Genomic DNA, 26242 nt, shown 5'->3' with positions numbered 1-26242 from the left:
TTTTGATTTCACAATTCTTGATGTGAAATGAAGGGGGAGGGGGAGGGGGGGAGTGGTGGTACCACACACATGATGGATGTTGTCCTTAGTGTGAGGATGGTACTTTGTCTTCTCAAGGTGGTCACTCTTAACAATTTTCATCATGGATAAGTACATTTTTGACAGGTACGTTACTGAGGGTGAAGTCATTTGGGTTTTTCCCTTATGTTTCCCTTCACCCCCTGCTGCAGACCCAGTCAGGCAATTCTTCAGGGATCCATCAGCTCAGTCAATACTGGTGCAACTGAACCATGGACACTGAATCTCCTTGTCAACCCACCTTACCCCAGGAATGTCCACCATTTCTTTTGTACTCATGTGGGACTTGAATCTACAAGATTGGTAAATATAGGTGATAACTGGTTAGAAAGACAAGTGTTAAAATAGGTGATTTGTTAGGTAGACGGATACATTAGCATATAGACAGAAAGTGCAAAGCCATCTTCCAAAATTGAATTATTTCTAGGGCTGTGGGAAGAGGAAGGAGACTAGGTGTAATGGGATAAATCTTTCAAAAGAGCAAGCATAGGTGTGATGGGCTGAATAGCCTCCTTTATTGTATAATGAATTGAAGAATTACATCAAAATTACAACATGGAAACATGCCATTCAGCTTTTCTGCTGCCAACATTTTAATTATGCGCATCGTTCTCTCACATGGCATGATATATTAACATTGTACGTCACTAACAATAGTGTAAAATTGGTGTTATATAATAATTTGCATCACTATTATATATATCTTAACAGTGCACAAAACCAATATCTATGGAGTTCTAATTCTTTAATCAAAATGTATTACACATAAGAGAAAACACTGCGGGAGTGGTCTCTATCCTCCCACCACATGCAGCTACAGGCAGCTCCTGGAAGACTAGCCTTGGTAGGCTGACCCTAGCATGTGGACACTGGCATGCTGACGCTGGCAGACTGACCCTGGTTGACTGACCCTGACAGAATTACCATGACAGACTGATCTGGACTGATTGACCCTGGCAGATTGATCTGACAGAGTAACATGACAAACTGGACCTAACAGATCAGCCCTGGTAGACTTACCTTGACAGGCTGGCCCTGGCAGAGAGACCCTGGCAGAGTGATCCTCAGACTGACCCTGGCAGAATGAACTTCATGTTGACCCTAACAGAATGGCCCTCACAGAATGAACCTCATGCTGACCCAGGCAGATTGACCCTGACAGGCTGATCCTGGCAATGACCCAGGCAGTGACCCTGGCAGAGTGACTCTGGCAGAGTCAGCCTGGCAGACTGTTCGTGGCAGGGAGCCAGGCAATGACCCTGACAGGCTGATCCAGGTAATGACCCAGGCAATGACCCTGACAGGCTGACCCTGGTAATGACCCAGGCAATGACCCTGACAGGCTGACCCTGGTAATGACCCAGGCAATGACCCTGACAGGCTAATCCTGGCACTGACCCAGACAGACTGAAACTAAAGCTGACAGACCTGGTTGTCAAACTCGATGACTAACAGCGCATGCTCACGGTGACGCGGCCCAGGCAACGGTTAGATTCTATCTATTTCCGCTGGTGTGGGAGGATTGTTTCCGGGTGAGGGGGTAGAACAGGATGGCGGAGGCGAAAGGTGAGGAAGGGGACTGGAGCGGGGCTGGGAAACTGATGTTCGTCATGCGGGTTGAGAGAGACCGCAAGGGGGAAGCGAGAGGCGGTGGGGAAAGAGCAGCGGGCAGCCGGTCGAAAATTTAGGAGTCAAGTCAAGGTTACACCGACAAACTCGCCATGGACAGGCCTGGCGTGGACCCAAACATGTCTATTATTCATGTATAAACTGTACTGTCAGTTTATATTACTGTTTGATATTGTAATAGTGTCAGTGATAAACCATATAAACTGCACAGTAATGTCAGTTTATATTAGTGTCTGATACTGTAATTGTCAGTGATAAACAATATAAACTACAGTAATGTCAGTCTATTAGTGTTTGATACTGTAATAGTGTCAGTGATAAACTGTACAGTGGTCAGTTTATATTAGTGCCTAATACTGTAATAGTATCAGTGATATATAAATGGCAATAATGTCAGTTTATATTAATGCCTGATACTGTAATAGTGTCAGTGATAAACATTATTATGTAAACTGTGCAGGAATGTTAGATTATATTAATGTGTGATACTATAATAGTGTTAGTGCTAAACATTAAAAAACAATCTTGTTATACAGTAATGGGACCTCATCTCCAGTGAGCAGTGTTCTCTATTTTGGGGTTAACTGTTAAACCTGTTGGGTGAGATAGTGAACCGAGGCCTTTGTCAACTATCTCAGGTGGATATGTAAGATCCCATTGCACTATTTTGTATAAGAGGAGGAAAGTCAATCCAGTGTACAGCCAGTATTTATTCCTTCATCACATCATAAAAAGCAGGCTTTTCTGATCATTATCATATTGCATGTATTGGCTGCTATGTTTCTGACATAACAACAGTGGTCGTGCTTCAAAAATACTTCATTGGCTGTAAAAATGCTTGAGAACGTCCTGAGGTTGTAAAAGGCATGAATCAAATGCATGTTTTTTTTTTCTCTCCCTATCAAATAACATGTAACGTTCAGAACATTAGTAGAATTGATTTCTTTTGACAGATACCATCAGCTTTCAGACAATCAATTCAAGATAAACTATTGATGGGGAAAGCTAAATTATAACCAACACAACCATTCATGTAAGCATCCTAAATAGAATGATCATTGTCCCCAACCTGTTTGCGGTACTGCATAGCCCTGGGTTACTGTACAGCCACACTCCCATGCAGCTTGGAGAGAATATTGGTTATAGTAGATTGATTGTAATTAAACTTATATGAGCAGTTAGTGGTGTTATTAAGTCCAAAACATTGACTGGTATGTGCTGTTTGCTGTATATTTTCAGCTTCATCTGATTAGTTTTTTATTTTCAGTTTCCTGGCTGCTTCAATATCTTGTCACTTACTTATTATTATATGTCTTATATTAGTCAATCTATTGCAACTAATATTTTCTCTAAACTGCACAGTAATTTAGGATATTTGCATGCATGGTTGTGCAAAGGGACTGCACAATGCAAAATTAGAGGCACATTGGTTATAATTTAAACTTTACATACCAATAGTTTACCTTGAATTGATTGTTTGAAGACTGATGATATCTGACCAAAGAAATCAATTCTACTAATATACTGAGTGGTACACATCATTTGACAGAAGAGAAAGATAAAACTTGCTTTCGATTAGTGCCTTTTACAACCTCAGGAGATTTGTTAGTTTGCTCTGAACAATTGAGGGAGAAACCTGACCTCAGGTTAAACAGAGTTTACTAACTGGGCTACAGTACAATGCAATATGATTTTACAGTAGACTGTTTTTCACATAAATGTTTTGTCATAGAATCCCTACAGTACAGAAGAGGCTATTTGGCCCATCGGGTCTATACTGACCACAATCCCAACCAGGCCTTATTCCTGTAACCCCACGTATTTACCCTGATAATTCCCTTGACACACTAGGGTCAATTTAGCATAGCCAATCAACCTAACCTGCTCATCTTTGGACTGCAGGAGGAAACTGGAGCGCCCGTTAAAAGTGCAAATTCCACACAGTGACCTGAGGCTGAAATTGAACCTGGATCCCTAGTGCTGTGAGGCAGCAGTGCTAACCACTGTGCACCATGCTGCCCCATGTCTGTATCTATAGTCAGATTCATTGGATAATTCCTTGTTCTGATTGGTTGCTGTACAAGCTTTTCTTTATAATTTGAGGATAGTTAAATGCTGTAAATCCTGAATAACATATACTTTATGTTGGCCTTTACTGACCTTAAGATGAAACCGCTGCTTATTGTAAGGAAGATATATCCAGTGGTTAATGCATAATCATAGAACACTGCAGCACAAACAGGCTCTTCGGCCCACAAGTTGCACCGATCATATCCCTACCTACCAGGCCTAGTTATAACCCTCAATCCCATTAAATCCCATGTACTCATCCAGAAATCTCTTAAAAGACCCCAACGAGTTTGCCTCCACTACCACCGACAGCAGCCGATTCCACTCACTCACCACCCTCTGAGTGAAAAACTTACCCCTGACATCTCCTCTGTACCTACTCCCCAGCACCTTAAACCTGTGTCCTCTCGTAGCGACCATTTCAGCCCTGCGAAATAGCCTCCGAGAATCCACCCTATCTATATCTCTCAACATCTTATAAACCTCTATCAGGTCACCTGTCATCCTTCATCTCTCCAGGGAGAAAAGACCTAGCTCCCTCAACCGATCCTCATAAGGCATGCCACCCAATCCAGGCAACATCCTTGGAAATCTCCTGTGCACTCTTTCAATAGCTTCCGCATCCCCCTTGTAGTGAGGCGACCAGAACTGCGCACAGTACTCCAAGTGGGGTCTGACAAGGGTCTTATAAAGTTGCAGCAATATCTCCCGACTCCTAAACTCAATCCCCCGATTAGTGAAGGCTAGTACACCATATGCCTTCTTGACCACATCTTCCACCTGCGAGGCCGATTTAAGAATCCTATGGACCCAGACCCCAAGGTCCTTCTGATCCTCTACACTGCTAAGATTCCTACCTTTGATATTATACTCCTTCATCCCATTGGACCTGCCAAAATGGACCACTACACATTTATCCGTATTGAAGTCCATCTGCCACTTCTGCGCCCAGTCTTGCATCCTATCTATGTCTCGCTGCAACTTCTGAATCCCTCCAGACTATCCACAACACTACCAACCTTTGTGTCATCGGCAAACTTACCAACCCATCCTTCCACTTCCTCATCTACGTCATTTATGAAAATGACAAACAGCAAGGGTCTTAGAACAGATCCCTAGGGCACTCCACTGGTGACCGACCTCCATGCAGAAAAAGACCCATCCACAACCACTCTCTGCCTTCTGCAGGCAAGCCAGTTCTGGATCCACAAGGCAACAGCCCCTTGGATCCCATGCCCTCTCACTTTTTCAAGAAGTCTTGCATGGGGGACCTTATCAAACGCCTTGCTGAAGTCCACGTAATCCACATCCACCACTCTTCCTTCGTCAATGTGTTTAGTCACATTTTCAAGGAACTCAACTAGGCTCGTAAGGCACGACCTGCCCTTGACAAAGCCGTGCTGACTACTTTTGATCAAACTAAACTTCTCTAAATGTTCATAAATCCTGTCCCTCAGTATTCTCTACATCAACTTACCAACCACTGAAGTCAGACTCACCGGTCGATAATTTCCGGGGCTATTCCTGTTCCCTTTCTTGAAAATAGGAACCAAATAATTGCCTTCGCGTCACTTATAATTGCACATCCAAGGTACCAACAAGTGAGCTTTTGCCCCTCCATTTTCCATATTTCTACAGCAACTGATTTACTCATCTCCATTTATAAAACGCTCATACCCAAGAAAATCTTTATACTCCCCATTTTGGCTGTTCCAACTAATATTGTCACATCAATCCCTGTTCTGCATTGACAAGATTGAACTTAATGTCATCAAACCCACCAATATCTCTCTACCCATTGCAATCGTTCTGTCACCCTCCTTGACCACTACCTTGAGTTAAACCAGAATAAGTGCAATCTTTCTATCCTATTAGACAATGCAATGAGTTTCTAATACCTTTAAAATTTACTATTCCAATACTTTATTTCTATCCTCTCTCCTCTGTAAACTCCAGCTCATGCATATTGTATAACAAAACAAGTGACATCACTGCTGATTGACATTGGCTTCTGTTTCCCAAATGTGTCAAATTTAAAATTTTTAACCCTGTATTTGGATCCCTACATATGGCCTTATCCCTCTGCTGTTTTTCCATAGCTTCCTTGAGCCCTATGACTGCCTGACCACCAACAATGCTCCTCCCCCACAAACTCTGTTCTTCCATTCTGATCTCTTGTTGACCTATGCCATCAATTATTTAGGCTCCACACTACAATTTCTCCTTAAATGTTTCAGTCTTGCATAAAACTTTTGATCACTTTCCTAACATGTCCTAGTTTGGCTCAGCATCCATTTTTACCTGATCATAATTCTGTAGCGTTCTAGCCAATGATAGAGAAGTCAGCTTGGGTTACTGATTTTGATGACTGTTAGATGATCTATACTATAAAATATAAAGGTTTGGACTTTTCATCTCCTTGTTGTCTTGCTTACTAACACTTGTTTTCCTCATTTACTTTAAAAATGGCACATGGGGAGATGCTGGATAATTGGTTTGGAAATAAATAGAGCACTACCTTTTTTGAACAGAATTTTGGAACTGATATAAGAATGTCTCAAGAAACATTTTTACCTTATCTTCATTTGATTACATACAGACCTACTTTGGGTCTGTGTACTAAAAGCAGCTGCTGATGTCTGTCATTTTACAGCTGCCGCATGGGAATCCTGCAAGCATTCTTTTCATGGTTTGTGCAGACTGAAAAGTGACAGCTGATGTGGGTTGTTGGGATTAAACCGCAGGACTATCAAATCGTCTTTGATTTTGGCTAGACCGAAATGGTTTCAGCTGCAAGTTTGTTTGCAAACTTTAAAAAGTGGAATGGATGACATACAGAAGAGGGTCGGTGCATCTCAGGCTCATTCAGTTCACATGGTATCTAAATGTCAGCAGCTGATTGACAAATATAATTGCCTCAACACTTTACTTTTACTTGCTCAGTCATTTTACTGAATAACTATCTTCTACATCTCTTAAAACCATGATTTTGTTTTGTTATTCAACTACTCAGTTGTGATGTTAAATAGCGACATGTCATGATACATCAGTTGTGTCCGTGTGCAAGAAGAATGTAAGAAAAATTAGTAAGAACCCCAGCTGATAACCGTTTGGCATTCCTGGTCTGAGATCTAAAATGTGACTGCCTCCAAGCTGGCCTTTGTGGCTGTTTGTTCTTCTCGTAATGTAATTTTGTACTTTACACTGCAAAGATCAGAGTTAAAATTATGAAACTAAAAATAAATTCTTGCGAAATGTACTTGCTTGGTATGCTCAAGTTCATATCTCTGGTTTTATTCGGTGATTGCGCTGTCCTGGATTCAATAACCTGTGATGTTTTCTTTGATCACCATAGTGAAGCATTACAGTCATTATGGTCATCATGGGGAAACTGTTCTCAGCAGGAGTACCCACCAGGTTTGGTTGATTGTTAATTATCATATCTTCTATTTAAAAAGAAAAGCTAGTCTCCTATGCCTATAAATGCCATTAGCAGGTTCTGACACATGTTCCACTGAGCACTGAACCATGACATAACTATATTCTGCAATGGCAGACATCCCTCAACCCAATTATTAAATCATTATTTTGGCAATACTGGAAGTTAAAAATGCACTTCCCGTACCACTTCAAATGTATGAATTGGGATGTTGCACCTTCATTGTTCCTAAAGTTTTTGGATGAGAAGAAAATGTTCCATTACACCTGTTTGTAAGTGATTTTGTACAATGTACCATGATGGTCAGAAGATCAGGAGCACAATATTGGAAGGGAAGAAATGTGCAGTTTTTTTAGGCACTACTTCCCACATCCCATGAGTGAATATCTCTAATTACCCTTGAGATGGTGACAGTGAACTGAAGGAGGGAGTGGGTATTGAAGGTGCCATTCAAGCAGGTTGCTTTGTCCTGCATGGTGTCAAGCTTCTTGAGCGTCGGTGGAGTTTCACTTATCCAGGCAAGTGGAGAATGACTTGTGTCTTCTAGATGGTGGATAGGAGCCAGAACGTGAGTTACTGTCTACAGAATTCCCAGCCTCTCACCTGCTCTTGTAGCTGCAACATTTGTATAGTTGGTCCAGCTCTGTTTCAAGTCAGTGGGAACCCTACGATTTTGATCGTTAATATACTCTTTGTTCCCTTCTAAGATGTTGGATTCGCTTGAGAGTTGCTATCTGTTCACCCTGTCATTCTATGGATGACTGTGCAGCTTGGAAGAATTTACCACAGATAGCAGATGATACATTTAGATATTCTCTGCAAAAAAAACTGAGATCTTATTGTTTCTCTCCAGAGCAGGGCAATGATAATGGTCAGTTTGAGGTGTTGGATTTAGCTGAATATGCCAAACGACAAAGATGGTGGAACCGATTCTTTGGAAGAAATTCTGGACCAATTGCTGAAAAATATACAGTTGCAACACAACTGATGATTGGAGGAGCCAGTGGTTGGTGAGCTTTGAACTTTTAAATGTTGACCCTAAGCAGAGGGGTTTTTTTTTGTTGTTTTTATTCCAATTCAAGCAAATCGAATCCAATTCAGAATCTCAACACTTTGAGACATTCCCGATCCAAGCTGACAAGACAGGGCTTTCACCTCCTGTCTTGGGCTTGATCTGCATGATCCAAGCTGATTGGAGTAAGCACAGCTCCTCTTCCAAGGCTTGATCTCATTTGCATCTTAGCCAAAAGGCCGTGATGCCGCTTTTAAAAATTGCTTCAAATGAAGCTAAAATGTAACCTAATGACTTCCAACCAAGCACAGCATGTGAATACTACACTTGATCTTAGCCAAAAGGCCGAGAGGGTATTTTTCTGCTTGTTGGGTATTGCAGTTTGAATGAAGAGAGTGGGCAGATGTTGATTTTATATATATATATATATATACATACAGATTGTATTTGAAAACTCATGTTATGTGGTGAACAGATTAACAAACACTAACTGTGAAGTAGTATGATTGTTGCCAGGTGAGGTTACTTTTCCAGGAAACATTGAGACTGAAGCTATGCAAATTCATTCTGATGGTGAAGTAAAATGAAAGATTTCCATTCCACTGCAATATCCTGTGAATGGATTGCAAATGTAATAAAGTACCATGTCTAAGTCTATGTAAATTGAAGAAAGTATCTAGAGTATCCATCTATTGTGATTTGCATCAATAAAGTTAAGTTTATTTATTAAAAGTCACAAGTAGGCTTACATTCACATTGTAATGAAGTTACAGTAAACAGAGTTGGCACACCCCGGTGCCAGTTCGGGTACACTGAGGGGCAATTTAGCATGGCCAGTTCACTTAATCTGCACATCTTTGGACTGTGGGAGGAAATCAGAACATCCGGAGGAAACGCCACACAGTCAGTGACCCAAGCCGGGAACTGAACCCGGCTCCCTAGGGCTGTGAGGTAGCGGTGCAAACCACTCTGCCAGCGGTGGCACGTGACGATCAAAGTAGCTCAAATAGTTTTTGGTTAGGTGAATAGATGAGATAGAGTAATTTAATTAAACACAAATTCCATGTTCCCATTTGAATCACTGACTGTTCCTTAAATCACTTCTAATTACTGGTGTGTTCCTGCCGGATTTCATTCATGTAAGTATTAGAACAGATTCAAAACCTCAAATTGAAGAATGGTGGTTTCAATACTTTTTGCATTAGGTATAAGCATGAAGCACTCTCTGGTCAAGTGCCCAATACTCTGATAATTTCAGCCTCAAACGTCTGCTTTAGCAGCCATCCTTATTTCTTGAGTGTGGCTTCAAATTTGTGCAAACTTTTGGATAGTTAGTGTGGATTCATAGTTTATAGGAACTAAGCTGCTTCCGCTATTTCATTTTACCCAGGGTCTTTATTTCCTAACCCTTTCATACTATTAGTCTAAGCTGCATTCAGACTCATCTTCAATTTTATATCCAATTGCAATATACAGTCCCGAGTTACTTTACAAAATAATTTGTACAAGAAGCTCTTCATTGTCAACTGAATCTAAAATGTAATGAAGTTTCTTTTTGGATGAGGTGAATAACTCTATCATTTTCTCCATCTGTTTGTAATTTTTCTTCCACTTTTCTTTTGCAGGTGTGCAGGGTTCCTGTTTCAGAAGGTTGGAAAATTAGCTGCAACAGCAGTCGGTGGAGGCTTCTTCCTGCTCCAGGTGAGACTTGGTATTTGATTTACCAATTCAATGACATTCTGGAATAATGGACTTCAGGAAGAGTGTACAGCTGTGGAAAAGCTGAGTCAGTACACAATCTGGCAGTGGTCTATCATGATCCATGCATATTTTGGGGCTAATATATATTTGTTGTTCTAGGAATTTAATCCTGTAAAAAAAAACACTGGGTGGATTTGGACTGATAGTCAACGAACAAATAAATGAAAACACCTGCACTAATTAAAGCATATTCATTAGTTCATCACTGACTGTGTATGAAAAGTATGTAATTCATTCATTTATTGTCTTTAAAAGATGCCTTGACTACACCTCACACTTTGCTTCCTATAAGTACTCATTCAATTTTCCCACTTTCTCCATCTCTGTTGCATCTGTTCTGATGATGCTATCTTCCATGGCACTTCTGACATGTCTGCCTTTTCCTCAACAAAGGATCCACCACCCCCACTGTGGTCGATAGGACCCTCGACCGTGTGCAATTCATTTCCACACTTCTGCCTTCACCTCTTGTTTATCCCCTCAGACACGTGATAGGATTCCCCTTGTTCTCTAGCATGCTGCCACCACCAAACACCTCTTTCCCTCCTCTCCCAATCAGCATTCCAATGGGTCCATTCCCTCAATGACACACTGGTCCACTCTTCTATCATTCCAATACCTCATCTTGTCTGCATTGTACCTTCCCATGCAATTGCAGGAGGTGTACATCCCTTTGTCTTCCCTCCTCATTGGCTAAGGCCCCAAGCATTCCTCCTAGGGGAACCAGTGATTTTTGTGTACTACTTTTAATCTAATCTACTATATCCACTGATTATAATAGTCTTTGCTACAGTGGGAAGACCAAATGCAGACTGGGTGACTGCTTGGAGGGACACTTTCTCCCAGCCCGCAAGCATGACCGCAGCCTTCCAATTGCATGCCATTTAAACTGACCACCCTGTTCTCATGCTCACATTTCTGTCCTTGGCCTGCTATAGCATTCCAGTGAAGCTCATCGCAAGCTAGAAGAACAACACCTCATCTTCCAACCAGGCACCTTACAGCCTTCTGGACTCAACACTGAGTTCAACAACTTGAGACCATGCACTCTGTCCTCCATTATGATTTTTTTCTCCCTAAATTCTGGAATATATCTGCATCTCGTTATGCTTTCAGACAGGACTGACCTTTATTCTGCTATTCACACCTACTCTGGACCGACCCTTTGTTTCTTTAATACCTTCATTGCCACTCCCGTTGCCCCTGGTCCAATGATATCTTTGTCATTTAACCTGCCCTACCCTCTAACCTATCATTGACTTTCTCTTTTGCTCCACCTGCCTGTTTTGCAATAGTACAAAACTGATCATACCTATCTCTTAGAAGAGTCATATTGGACTTGAATTTTGTTTCTTTCTCCACTGGAGCTGCTAACAAAGAACAGGCCCTTTGGCGTCCAAGCCTGCGCTGATCGTGTTTACATATCCAGACCATTGCTATTATCTCCCTATTCCCTGTTTGCTCATACGTCTATCAAGATAAGTCTTAAATGTGGCTAATGTAACTGCCTCAACCACCTCCTTGGCACTGCATTTCAGGCCCTCACCGCCCTCTGTGTTTTAAAAAAAACTTTCCCCACACATTTCCACTGAACTTTCCCTGCCACCTTATCTTGAACTTGTGCCCCGCTTGTAACTGTCATTTCTGCCCTGGGAAAAAGCTTCCAACTGTTCATCCTATCTGTATCTCTCATAATTTTATAAACTTCTTTCAGGAACTAGCTTCAACAGCTTTCTGTGGTAGAAAATTCCACAGGTTCACAGCTCTTACTTCCTGCTGGGATTTTCCAGCACTTTGTCTTTATTTCAGTACTTTACTTTTATTTTACCTCTGGTCCAAATGTGGATGAAAGAGCTGACTGCCCTTGACAGCATTTGATTGAGTGTGTCATCAAAATTGAAGTCAATGAGAATAGGGGAAAGTTCTCACTAGCTGGATGAAGCACAAAGGAAGTTTGGGGATGACAGTCATCTCAGCTCCAGGATATTACTTCAGAATCTCCTTACACCTTGGATAACTGTGTGGAGTTTGCATGTTCTCCCTGTACCTGTGTGGGTTTTCTCCTCGTACTGCGCTTCCTCCCACAGTTGAGGGGGGCAGGCGAAGTATAATTCGGATAAGAACATAAGAAATAGGAGCAGGAGTAGGCCAACTAGCCCTTCGAGCCTGCCCCCCCATTCAATAAGATCATGGCTGATCTGTCGTGGCTCAGTTCCACATTCCCGCCCTCTCCCCATAACCCTTAATCCCCTCTCTCATCAAAAACCCATCAACCCGCGTCTTAAAAATATTTAGCGAGGCAGCCTCCACCACTTCAACGGGCAGAGAATTCCAGAGATTCACCACCCTTTGAGTGAAGAAGTTCTTCCTCAACTCTGTTCTAAACCGCTCCCCCTTTATCTCGAGGCTATGCCCCCTAGTCCTACTATCCTTTCTGAGCAGGAAGAGTCTCTCCACCTCTATCCTATCCATCCCATTCATCATCTTATACGTCTCAATGAGATCTCCCCTCATTCTTCTAAACTCTAATGAGTACAAGCCTAATCTATTCAGCCTCTCCTCATAGCTCAACCCCCTCAACTCCGGCATCAGCCTAGTAAACCTCCTCTGCACTCCCTCCAAGGCTAAAATATCCTTGCGTAAGTACGGCGCCCAAAACTGCACACAGTACTCCAGCTGCGGCCTCACCAATGCCCTATACAGCAGCAGCAAGACCTCCCTACTTTTATATTCAATCCCCCTCGCGATGAAGGCCAGCATCCCATTCGCCTTCCTGACCACCTGCTGCACCTGCAAGCTGGGTTTTTGCGACTCATGCACAAGGACCCCGAGGTCCCTCTGCACCGTCGCCTGCTGCAGTTTTTCTCCATGTAAGTAATAATCCTTCCTACCATTATTCCTACCAAAGTGGACCACCTCGCACTTAGGGTAGTGGGGGTATGGAATGCTCTGCCAAGCAAGGTGGTGGAGGCAGGCACGCTGAAGTTGTTTAAGAGTTACTTAGGCACATGAGCGGGATGGAGATGGAGGGATATAGGAGACTGTTTTAAATAAGGTTCAGGAGCCTTGGGACGTCCCTGGGAATTAATATGGATGTGGATAATACTGATGTTTTTCTCTTTTAATCCACAGGTGCTTTGGTCCGCCTTGTTGTCCAACAAGGGGCATACATGTGATGGGTCGTACGAGGGCTGCTCTTGGTTGTTTCGAGAATGGCCTAGTACTTCAGTTCATTAGTGTATGCTTAAACTGGACCAGATGCTGGGCAACACGACAGCTCAGTGACTATCACTGTTTGCCGTGCAGATACGTGGATTTGGGCCAGTGTCTGTGGGAGTTTGCGCATTCTCCTCGTGCTTGCGTGGGTTTTCTCTGGGTGTTCCGGTTTCCTCCCACACCCCAAAGATTTGCTGTTAGGCTGATTGGTGTAACAACTTGTCCCTAAATTAGTCTTCCCTCAATGTGGAATGCCATAAGCATAGACAAGGGTCATGGGTGGAGGGGGGACTCATAATGTTAAAATGGCGGCACGGGCTTGTTGGGCCAAAAGGCCTGTTTCCCGGGTTGTTTTGTTCTTTGTCCAGAGATATGCAGATGAGGTGGATTGGGTATGCTAAATTACCCCTTAGTGTCTCAAGATGTGTACGTTAAGTGGATTAGCTGTGACAAATGCATGGGGTTATGGGCGTAGGCCAGAGGGGAGCGCCTGGGTGGGATGTTCTTTCAGAGAGTTGCTGCAGACTTGATGAGCTGAATTGCCCCTTTCTGCACTAAAGGGATTCTATGGCAGTGTCATAGGCTCAATTAATTCTCAGCTGCTTCATTAGTGACCTTCCAGCTCTGCAAACACTACCACCTACACTGTGGGAGCACTGGAACACTGCCACCTACAAGTTCTCCTCCAAGTCACATACTATCCTGACTTGGAAAAAAATTGTTTTTCTTCATCACTGCTCAGTCAAAATCCTGGAACTCCCTACCCAATATCATTGTGGGAGCACCTTCACTACCACTTTCTCAAGGGCAGTTGTTCATGGGCAATTAAAGCTGGTTTTGTCCGGATCTCATAGAATCCTACATTGCAGAAGGAGGCCATTCAGCCTATCAAATCTGCACCATCCATAGTCCCACCCAGGCTCTATCCCCATAACCCCATTCATTAACCCTAGCTAGCCCCTTGAAACTAAGGGGCAATTTAGCATGGCTAATCCACGTAACCCACACATCTTTGGACTGTGGGAGGAAATCGGAGTACCCAGAGGAAACCCACGCAAACATGGGGAAAACGTGGAAACCCCACATGTACAACAACCCAAGCCGGGAATTGAACCTGGGTCCCTGGCGCTCTGAGGCAGCTGTGCTAAGTGTTGTGCCGCCCGTGAATGTCCTGTTGCACTGTGATTTAGCATGCCTGTGTTTATCAACCTGTATATAGTGTTTGTTATTCCCTATCCCAAGAGGAGATAGCAGATTGAATGCTGTTGAGCAGAGAAATTAATCCAGTTTCCGGAATACAAATGAAAAAGGGTCCGCATTTGCTTCTGTGGAAATGGTGAAAAACAACATCCTAAGAAGGTGTTCTTGTTTCACTTGGTAGAGGGGGAAGAGACAAACTATAGTGACAATATTCTATGGCAAAAAGCAAGCTTTTCTCATGATTCAGAACTAAATAATGCATTTATACACTAGGAAATTCTTTACTTTTCACAGGGTCTGGTGTTAATGATTGTTAAAGCCTCCCCATTAGGTGGATGTGGTGATACTCTAGCTTTTTTACAGATTGCCAATCACACCGGATATATCACTATTGATTGGAAGCGAGTGGAGAGGGATGTGAACAAAGCAAAGAAGCAGTTGAAAATGGGCAAGAATAAAGTTACTCCAGAAGTACATGGTGCAGTTGATGAGGTAAGGAGATAATGACAGAGTGGTATACTTTTGTTAATGCAGCACAGTCTTAGTAAGCAAATAAAAGTCAGTGGTTAAAAACAATTGATTCTCTTGGCACTTGTTTTCAATTTCATCTTATCAATGAAGCTGCATTCTTTAATTTTGGTTTAAGTGACTCCTAAGTAAAGATGAAAAACACTATGGATTGCTGTAATTTTGTGCCATACCTAGCAGCAATGGCGTTTAGATTTCTGATTTCAAAATGGTGTCTTTGCCAAAGCTGGGCAACTAGTTTATTTTATTTCTGTAAGAGCAATGTTATTTCTTTAAAATTACTGTCAAAATATCTAAGTTTTGTTTCAACATTAAGCTGCTTTAATTGTATAATCTTTCCTGAGACCATTTTGCCCTGTAAGCTCGCCTTTCTCTGGAGCTTACTAAAAATAATTCTTAATCTGTCAATCAATCTCCCTTCAAACAGTTCCTGACCCTTTTACATTTCTCCTGTCTAGTGTCCCACCGCATTTAAATACTTGGATGTTTTCTTGCATGTGAGAAGCAGTTACATAAAAAGAAACTGTGGAAAATGTGATGCCATATTTGTGGTGTCAACCGTCAGTGTTGAGGGGGAAGCTTTCAATATGTTTCCTGTGCAATATGAATACAGAAACAACAGTGAACATATTTCCCATAAGATTTGAGTAAATTGCTACAATGTATTAAATGTATTTTAAATGCAAAAAATCTGGAACACGTATAGTTGAGGTATAAGTATTATAGTGAGCAATTTGTGCCAATACATTTCTAATAGCCTTTTTTAACTTGCTGACATCATGTTGACAATTAGTAAACACTAACTTCAACTAATTCTTTAAAACACTTTCCCACAGTAATTGAGGACAGTAGTTTTTTCAGTTTCTCCCTTTTTCTCTTCTTGGTTTCTCCCCTTTTTTCTTCATCATACTGATGACCTTCAGGTTAAATCACCATCAGTCAGCTGTTTCTCAAAAGGGAAGAGCAGCCTATGATCCTCTGGGACATTGGTGACATTTACATTTCCTGATTTCATGCTACAATACCTATTTCACATGCATTGCTAGTCCTCCAGTAACATGTCCATTTTGCACACTTTCACATTCACTTGACAAAGGACAAAGTACAGGAACAGGCCCTTTGGCCCACCAAGCCTGTGCTGATATGCGGTTTCAATCCCCCCTTTGCCTCCCATTCATGTGTCAAGATACACCTTCAACGTTGCTAACTTGCCTGCTTCCATCACCTCCATTGACACTGCATTCCAGGCACCCACCATCCTTGTGTGAAAAACTTTCCCCACACATCCTACCCTTTAAACTCACTGCTTGTCACCTTAAACCTCTGCCGCCTTGTAGCTGCATGTTCTACCCTGGGAAAAAGCCCCTCTCTATCCTATATATGCCTCTCATAATTTTGTAGACTTCTATCAGGTCATCCCTCAGCCTCTGTCTTAACAGTGAAAACAATTGGGTTTATCCAACCTCTCCTCATACCTAAAATCCTTCAGACCAAGCATGGCCCTGATAAACATTTTTTGCACCCTTTCCAAAGCAGTTACGTCCTTCTGGTGGTGTGGTGGCCAGAACTGTCAATGTGGCCTAACTAAGGTTTTATATTGCTAGAACATGTCAACTTTTATACTCTGCCCCAGCTGATAAAAGCAAGCATGCTGTATGCCTTCTTGATCACCTTAGCCACCTCTGTTGCCACCTTCAGGGGCCCATGGACCTGCATACGCAGATCCCTCTATGTCAGACTTTAGTTTCCACTTCCTAAAGTCAGCCATTTTCCTTGCTGTTTACATTTCAGATTTCTGTGTCATCTGCAAACTTTGAAATTAATTTGAAATTACAAACTTTGAAATCTACAACAAAAAGATCAGTAACCCCATTGCTGAACATAACTCTACTTGGCTCTAGCCTGGAAAAACCTCCATCTGCTACTAACTGTGCTTTATGGTGGCACAGTGGTTAGCACTGCTGCCTCACAGGAACCTGGGTTTTGATTCCTGGCTTGGGTCACTGTGTGGGGTCTGCACTTTCTCCCCGTGTCTGCATGGATCTCCTCCGGGTGCTCCAGTTTCCTCCCACAGTCCAAAAAGTAGTTGGTTAGCTGCATTGGCTAAATTCTCTCTATGTACCCGAACAAGTGCTATGGTGTAGTGACTAGGAGATTTTCACAGTAACTTCATTGTAGTGTTAATGTAAGCCTACTTGTGACACAAATAAACAAATTTTAAAACTTTTGTATCCACACAGCTATAGCTCCTTTGACCCAATGAGTTTTAAATTTGCTAAAAAGTCAATTATGTTGTATTTGATCAAAGACTTTTGTGAAATTTCAAATGCACATTAATAGCACTGTCCCCTCTGTTACTTCATCAAAGAACTTAATCAAATTCATCAGACCAGATTGTCTTATCAAATCCACACTGGCTGTCATTTAGCAACCCATGTATTTCTGGGTGACGGTTTCTGTGAATACTGTCTTTAGAAGTTTCTCTACTGCTGGCAAGTGGGTTAACTGGACTGTAGTTGTCAGTCTTCTGACATCACTTCCATATCTAAGGAGGATTGAAAGACTATGGAAAAAGCCTTTGTCATTACTCCTTTTACTTCCCTCACCATCCTAGGATTCTGGATCAAATGACTTGCACTTTTGAGTTCTAAATATTTTTATCCTCTCCAATTTTTCTATCTCCTCCTTTTACAATGATTTTGCCAGTATCCTCTTATTTTGCAAAGACAAAAGTAAATTACCCATTTAGTAGTTAAACCTTGCTCTTCACCTTCCTTTTACTCATGTCTCTTCTGTACTTGAACAATGTCTGCTTTGAAGGTCTCCCAAGGCCCAGTTAATGTTTTACTAATCAATCTTTGTTTCCAATCCATTTGAGTCGGATCCTTTTATTAGTTCACTGAAATTAGTTCTCTTCCAGTTAAGTATCCTCACTTTGTCCCTTGTCCCTTTCATAAACTACTTTAAACCTATTGATATTTGAGAGATTTTTTTTTTGTTAATTAAACTTGATCATTAAGCTTTGCTTGATTAAATGCTGCCAAAACAAAATTTCGCAGTGTGTAGTGAGTTCTCATTACAGCTCTAGACAATGTAAATCTGATACATTTATGATTTGCATTGTTAAATATCACTGTTTTAGAAACAGCTTAAACTTGCAGCCTTGTTCCATGACGTAGGGTGTCCTTTGTTCTCTGCAGATGCTGTTGGATGCTAACCGTTCTATCATTTTATTCTCTCTTACACAGGTCACTGTGTTTGTTAAGAAGAACATCGTCCTCACTGGGGGTTTTGTTGGTGGATTCCTACTTGGACTTGCCTCATGAGGATTAGTTGAAGACTTTACTTCAATTGAAGAACTACACTCCATTATTACTTCCCTCCCTGCCCCTGAAACCATTGATAGATTGTATGTGCTTTTTATGTAGGGTATGAGCGCCCCTTAGACAGTGCTAAGCTAGTATACTGTACTGGAGGGGATTTGTATTACTGAATTGACTCTGGCCTCAATATTCTTAATGTGTGATTCAGAAGACTATCAGCATTTGCTTTTGCCCTGGTTTATAACCATAATCTAAATTGTAGTACAGTGCTTTAAAATGGTTGGTAGCATTGTTTGAAGAATGGGATTCACATTTCAACTTGTTTCATAGTATGATCACAAACCCTAGTGATCTTCCCCTGCCGAATATAAATATTATGATATTTCATAAATGACATCTTGCACATTTTATCACCATGTGTAACTCAGAACTGACATTGCCCCTATCTTTGTAGGTTTGTTGAGCTATATGCTGCACATTGCCAACAGTATGTATTTTCTAAATGTTGAGATGTTTATGAAGGCTGGGCACTGCATAATGACACTTTAGAAAGACTGGAACCTATGTCACTTGTTTGTATTACACCACATGCTGTAATTAGCAGCATGACACGGGTATATTGACAAATCCAATGCGATTTTTGAGTTCTGAAATTGGACTCTTGAGAGTATTGTAAGGGTATCACAATATCTTGAGTTCAGATGACTTTTTATAAACACTTCCTTGTTTTGCTTTGTCCTTTGAGCATCTTGATAATAGTCTAGCTTTTAAAGTCACTTCTAGATGTCTCCATTCTGATTAATAGCTTTGCCACAGTTGTTTTCAGATCATGTCGCTTACAAGCAAAATCTTAATCAACATCTGCTTTTCCAGAGATTGATGTTTATAGTTCAACTGCTGCAGTACACCTAGGGGTTAGAACTTGTTTAGCTTCAGCAGTAGTGATTAAAAGATTTGTAATGTTGGGACTTCAAGACTTCTTGTCACAGTAAATGGAAAAGTACTCGAAGCATGTTACTGGGTTTTATGATGCCTTGCCATTTCCATATTTGCACTGTTGTTATCACTTCTAAAGTTAAGACTCGCTTTTGAATTGGAAAGCCATATGTTCATATCCCACTTCAGCATGAAATCCAGGTTGACACTGCATTAATAGAGGTGGTGTTTTTCTGATGAAATATTATACTCAGGCCTCCCATTCCTTTTTGGATGGATGTAAGAGATCCTATGATTGTTTGAGAGTTCCAGTGTCCTGACCTATATTTATCTCTTATCTAGGATCACTGAAACAGATTATCTAGCTACCATACGACCTTGCTGTGTACAGATTTGGATGTTGTGTTTGACGACACATATTTTGACTATATTTCAAAAGTACTTAATTGAACGTGAAGGGTTTGGGGCATCTTGAGAACATGGAAAGTGTGGTGTAAATGTGAGTTTATTTTTTAACTTTTAAAAGTGAGCTAAATTCAAATTTCTATTTGCTACTAATGAAAACGGAAGATAAGACACTAACTTGTGTTTTTGGTGTAGGCCTATAAGACCTATAATCTACATTTAAATACCTAATTTTTGGATGAACTAGTGACTTAGTTCTTAAAAAAAATCCCCAGTTATCCACTTAAAGCAGATAGTAGCTTTTATCTGCACTATTCAGAATGGGACCCAAACATAACTCTTCAATCTAAATCTTTCATATCTGTTTTACTGAATGACTTTCCAATATTTAAAATTTTCATTTACTAATTAACAAAAATTTAGGTAGTCACTTTCATTTAATTTTATGTCCTCGGTTGATTTTGTCCTCCACCCTTGCCATCCTACTCAGAACTTGGATTGAAATGTAAGTTCTATCATGGGGACGTTGATAATTGTGTCGCTAATTTATTACTTGTCTGAGAATTGTGTCTTCAATTTGAGGAAATTAAGTAAAGATACAAGGCCACAAGACAGCTATATGTGCACTTGCCTCTGTCCACCACACAAAAATTACTGATTGTAATTACAATTCTTAAGTTGAAGACCTTGACCTACCAGAGAATAAGATATACTAACAATTTTGAAGATGTTTGTTATTTAGTCGCTGCGTTAATGATCTGAAATGGGGAGTCTTTTTCTTTCAAAATTAATGCACCTATGGGAAAGGATCATTGCAGTAACATTGCAAAATGTGTCCTAGTCTTCAATCACTGATTCTAAACAAAATCTAATGCCTTTCAAATTAGTATTAGAAAATTGTCATTTCTTTCTCTCCTACGTCACCACCGGTTAAATTTGTCTTATTCACAGATAACTATAACAGGATGTGAAGGGAAGGTTGGAGGATGCGGCTGCTACAGCTGTATTCTATATTCATTCAGTGAAAAGACAATATAGCTTTTTTCATTTTTAAACATATTTGCTTGTCTTTCTAGCCAAAAGGCAGTATTTTTAGAGGCAGTTAGTTCTTTGCTGAAAAAATTAATGCATTAGAGATTTTGTTGTCAAATGTGTCCCTGATTTAAATTTAACAATGCAGCTGAAGGGCATGTATGATGTTGCAATAGTGTACTGTATTTAAACGCATTTATAAGTGTGCCAAGATGAAGGCAGTACTGTGACCTGCAATCTAATATGCATTTGAGAAACTGATCATTTGCATTAAATTCTCATGTATGTAGAGATCTATTTTTAAAGTGTACACAGTTACTTCATGCTTAGTACATATATGTGCTTTACTGAATATTTTGCCACGTTGTGCCTCCTATTTACATTATGTTTATGATTGTACTTTAATTATATTGTTTCTTGAAAAAATGCACTATTCTGATAACTTGGTGTGGAGAAAGTGCTGCATAAAGTTTTACCAAATGTTGTGTACCTCATTGCTTTTTGTATTAATCCCAATCTACAGTGAGATCTCATGGCAACATGGCCTAACCATGTGTCACCTAATGTGACAATAATCAAGCTGTGAAGTTACTGCAACAGTCCCATATGAAATCTTTGGTTATCATATGTTAAGATATTCTGATGGAGTTGCCACTGGATGTCAGAAGTGCTTATTCCAGAGGTGCCAGCAAGTGGAGTGAATCACTGGTATGGCAACATTGTGGCCTTTACAATAAAAAAAAGCAGTCATGCTTCCCTTCTGTGGAGAAGGATGGGGGCACAAAAAGTGGCCATTTAGCTGATCATAAATTGGTTGTCAGTGTAATTTTTAACACACAAGATTATTTAGCTATGTCCAACCGCAGAATCACATCGAATGTTGGGCACTGTTTTGAGTTTTGCAAGCAAGGATTGGTTGGGTACAATCTGTACCTTGCCCACTGTGAACACCGGAAGGGACATGCTGTTTGATGTGATCTGCCAGTCTTTGAGATTTCTGGCTCTTCCAGGGTAATCTGAGGTAGACTGGGCACTTTTCAGGGCTGAAAGTGACAGCCTAAGGTGCATTCATGAGTTTGCAGACATGCAGCTTTTATCTCACAAGATGTCTTTGATGTGCCTTATTTCAACATCAAGCTTGCATGGTGAGCAAATGGCTTGAGCTCTAAGACCAATCTTATAGCACATGGAACTGTATGAATCCCAACCTGTGTATTGATCAGTGAAAGTAGGCTTGGGGTACAGCATTGTAGAGAAACTCCTGGTAGATTTCTCAATTAGTACATCAAACCAAGGAGAGTTCATTAGACTGTTCATTTCAAAAATGAATTATGGAGCCCAGCAAGACAATGTAAGGATATTATTATGTGTTGTTATGGATTTAAATATAGCAAATATATCATCCACATATAGGATATATGCACGAGGTAGGATGTTAGGTATCCTTCCTTTGAAGAGTGTTACTCATGGAACCTGGCTAAATTGTTTGGGTCTGGGGGATCCCATGGCAACATCATCCATTTGGGCATTAATTGTATTGGCAAAGCTGAACTCAACTGCATGAACTGTTGAGTTCATAAGCTCTAAGTACTGATTTATGTATTGGTGGTGCATCTAGATCGCCATGATATAGTGCTGCAGCACAAATATTTATGGCTTCCTCAGAGCATTGGTAAATAGGCTGACCATGTCAAATGAGCATGTGGACACAGCATTACTATCAATATGCAAGTCCTGTATGGTTTCTGCAAATGTGAAGGAATCCCTCACTGTACACGTGGAAAACTTTGTTAAATTCACCCAACCATTTGGCCAATTTATGCTGTGCTGAACCAGTCATAGATAAGAGGGTGTAAGGGACATCACTTTTATGTATCTAAGGCAGCCCCCACACACATGTGGATGCAGTGAGCTGTAAGGATGAACCCAGTCATATATATCACATGGCAACTTATTGCTCTTGCACAAGTCCAACAAATTGATTTTATTTTAGCTTACTTTCGAGCAAGCTAATCCAGTCGTTATTGAGCAGCAGGTGGATCCTTAAGAATGACATGCATTTTGGTGATACAGTCACGTTTGCTAAAAATTACTTTTCCCATCCTTTTGTCAGGTTTATTGATGTGTATGATTGGGTTGGCTTTTAGGCCTTGCAACACTAAGATGTATTCATCACTTTCAGGATACTCTTGACAAGCCTGTGATACATGAGTAACGTGGTTTATGAATTTGTGTCAGTACGATGCTGGGTGTGTAGGACGAAAATCCCCAAGTCTGGTGAATCTTAACGGCATGTCCTTTCTGCCTTTCCCAATGGCCTAGGTACATCCTGTACTCAACCAACCAGTGCTTGCAAAACTCAAAACACGTCCAATATTAGATGTGATTCTGTGATTGGACAACATTTGCTAAATAATGGTGATGCGCTAAAACATTATGCTGACAACCAATTTAAGATTGTAAGAGGGGGGTCACAGTGTGGCATATTTGCATATACCAGAAACTATATAAGTTAATATGCAGGGTCCTGTTTTTCGCAGACGGAAACAACATGTACACGCATTGTGCCTGTTTCAGCTAAACAAGATAATTGATGGCCATTTGTTGCTTCATTCCTCAGAGCAGTGCTTTGACGAGAGTCATGCTGGCTGGTTTAAATTTTCAAACAATGCTTGGCAGTTAACTGTCAGTGACAATTAACTGGTGCATTTGCTATGCCAATGCATCTGTCCAAGTCCACTTGCCAACAAATCAGTACTCCCTTTTCATACACTATAAACTTATTTCCCTAACGTTACATTCTTGTGACTGTCCTGAAGACTGCAAGACAAAAAGCTTCAATAAAATGTTTTTTTCAGCAATGCTCTTACAACTTCCTTACAGTTGGACAGAATGTCTCCATTTCACTGGCCCTTTTCTATGATTCAAACTGATTTTCTTTGGCCAACCTATGACATTAGTCATTGTGAATATTGGAAAGCTTTGATCAGGCCTAGAGATTTGTTTTGTAAACTGAAGCACTGAGGTACATGGAAACTAGTCTTACATAAGATAATTTTGGAAATCTGCAATTCTTAAATTTTCTTTGGAAAGAAGACAAGAATATATTCTCTTGATCCCTGGCGTAATTATCCTTGGGGAATTCCAGCTAGCTTTAATCTATTCTTGGAATTTAGGTGTGGCTGGCAATGTCAGCATTTGTTGCCCTAAGGAGGTGATGGTGGACATGCTTGAAGTTACAGAAGATGATGAAAGGACTGTCAAAATACTGTTGGGTTATAGTAAAATCCAAGATTTTGACCAAGTGAAAAGGAGGAACATCCATTCACATAAGTGTGTTTGGTGTTTGGCTTGAAGATGATGCACTTGTCTTTCTAGGTGGTACAGGTAGTTCATCTGAAGAAACCCTGATGAATTTCTGCCACTCGAGAAACATGACATAATTCTTGCAATATTTGTCTTTGGTGCCGTTGGCCTTTCATCCTCGGTGGAAAGATGAGGAGGAATGTATTTTGAGATGAAATAGATGGAAATAATGTGCCCTGAGGCAGATGTCTTTGCAAGGAGAATCTATTTTCTGATTCTAGCATTATTGGCTACTGTCAGGAAATTCAAACAGAGTAAATGCTATGTGCATTAGGCTTCTGGATACAAGAATGGCAGGAAATGACTTTGAATCACTTAAGAAGAAGCTGAGTGTTTTAAGAGCTAGACAGATGAGGTGGACCAAGTAATCTTCCACATATATTCTTTGAAGGAGGCAAAATATATGGAAGATTGAAGAAGAAAACGTGTTTGGGGACAGGTCCATTTGTGAGATGGACTCTAGTTCTACAAAGTATCACCTAAGACCATGTTTGCACATATAGCTTTGGATATGGTTTTTCACAATTGTAACAATGTCAATCAGACACATGACCTTCCATATTTCTAAGAATCCTAAACTCTGTTACTTTTACTTCATCACAAAGTCCTATTTAATGCTTGAATATACATCAAGATGTTCATGGAATTCTTCCATTCTCATTTCATGAATGTGTTATACAGAAATGTATTTTATATGTTGATCGTGGAAGTGATCCAGTGCACCTTACTGATGATTCCTTTTGCGTAGAGACGATACCATCAACTGTACTGGTGTCACTGTTCATTGGGTTTTCTGTCATCACTAAAGGACATATTTTAATAATACAAGGACTGCATTTCAAATCTGGATATCCAAAAACAGATACTAATGTATGAAAACTGGACATTTTTAAATGTTGCTATGCATGCATTATTATTATGTTATGTATAATAAGTTGGCAGCGTGTTGGGCGAGGGGCTGCATTGGCAGAATGACATGTATGCTGAGCCCAGCAGATTTAAATGGATAAATCTAGTGACATAACAAAAGTTTATTTTCTGTGTGATGGGTTGGGAACAAGAGACTGGCACTGGAATTAAGATTCATCTAAATAATGTATGGTTGGGGTTTAGGCATACAACTGCTATGTTGTATCTATAACAAATGCAGACAACCCAGGAAAGCTTTAAAATATCAAACGGGTGTTAACCTTGGGAAAGAGACATGACACTTCTAATCATGGTAATTTCTTAAATGGGGGAAATAAGGTACCTATCGAGAATTCCTTGTACCTATAGGAGTATTTTTACTAAGCAGGATTCAGTGACCTGATAGAGATCAGTAAATGTGTTTCAAATCTTGCTGTAATAAATTCATATTAGTATGTGATGGCTATCTTATAAGGGGAATGGTGAAATTGTTTTTCTGTGTACAGTAATGCCTCTGGAGGGAGCCAAGAGGCAAGTACCTCTTTGCCAGTAAATACCTAGACATTCTGATATATAGATTAACAAGGAGCAAATTACATCAATTATAGATAGAATGGTTAGTCATTTGACTCTCGACATCTATGCTCTCTAAGAACTAATCAGTTAGTCTCTTTCCCCTACAGTCCTGAAAACCTCTCTTTAGGTACTTAAATAATTCAAATAAATCCACCATATTGCAGGTCCAACCCAGACTGTATAAAAAGATTTCTCATCATGTTGTCATTGCTTCCTTTGACAATTGCCTTAAATTGGTATCCTCTGGTTCTCGAGAATACTGCCAATTGGAGCAATAGCTCCCCATCTATTCTGTTCGGACTCCTCACGATTTTGAACATTTCTATCAAATCTCCTCACAATCCTATCTAAGGAGGACAGCCCCAACTTCAATCTATCCTTGGAACCATTCTTGTAAATCTTTTAGAGTACCCCCACTCTGAAACTTTCTCATTTTTCTTAAGGTGCAATGCCCAGAACTGGTCACAATTCTCTGGCTGAGGCTGAACCAGTGGCTTATAAAGGTTGACCATAATCTTCTTGTTTAATACCTCTATTTATAAAGCCCAGGATCCCTTATGTTTCATTCACTACTTTCAACAGGCCTTCAGCAATTTCTGCACACATGCACCCAGGTTCTGACTGTCCTTCTGTTTAAATCTTACACAGAGTCTCTATCATTAGGCTGCTCTTGTTTCAAAATGATATTCACATTCTAGGATTAAATAACTGTGATACCAGTTATTGGTAGTTTAAGAAATAATGTGGAGTTGATGGCCAGAA

The 26242-nt window shown here is 40.5% G+C and overlaps 1 protein-coding gene and 1 pseudogene across 1 annotated transcript; one reads left to right on the top strand and one right to left on the bottom strand.

Moving 5' to 3' along the window:
• Window positions 1-1591: 1591 nt before the first annotated feature.
• On the top strand, window positions 1592-21113 carry fundc2 (fun14 domain containing 2). The gene is made up of 5 exons (XM_080187674.1): window positions 1592-1644; window positions 8070-8226; window positions 9854-9929; window positions 14769-14897; window positions 18182-21113. Exons 1-5 carry the CDS (start codon window positions 1629-1631, stop codon window positions 18257-18259), a joined length of 456 nt encoding a protein of 151 aa, XP_080043800.1. The 5' UTR covers window positions 1592-1628; the 3' UTR covers window positions 18260-21113.
• Window positions 8484-8585, bottom strand: LOC145342737 (U2 spliceosomal RNA; annotated as a pseudogene).
• Window positions 21114-26242: the final 5129 nt, after the last annotated feature.

This window comes from Carcharhinus amblyrhynchos, chromosome 4 (genome assembly GCF_965287045.1).
Source record: "Carcharhinus amblyrhynchos chromosome 4, sCarAmb.v2.hapA, whole genome shotgun sequence".
NCBI classification, from domain to species: Eukaryota; Metazoa; Chordata; class Chondrichthyes; order Carcharhiniformes; family Carcharhinidae; genus Carcharhinus; species Carcharhinus amblyrhynchos.
Note: the sequence above shows the minus strand (reverse complement) of the source record. Positions and strands in the feature narration are given on the sequence as shown.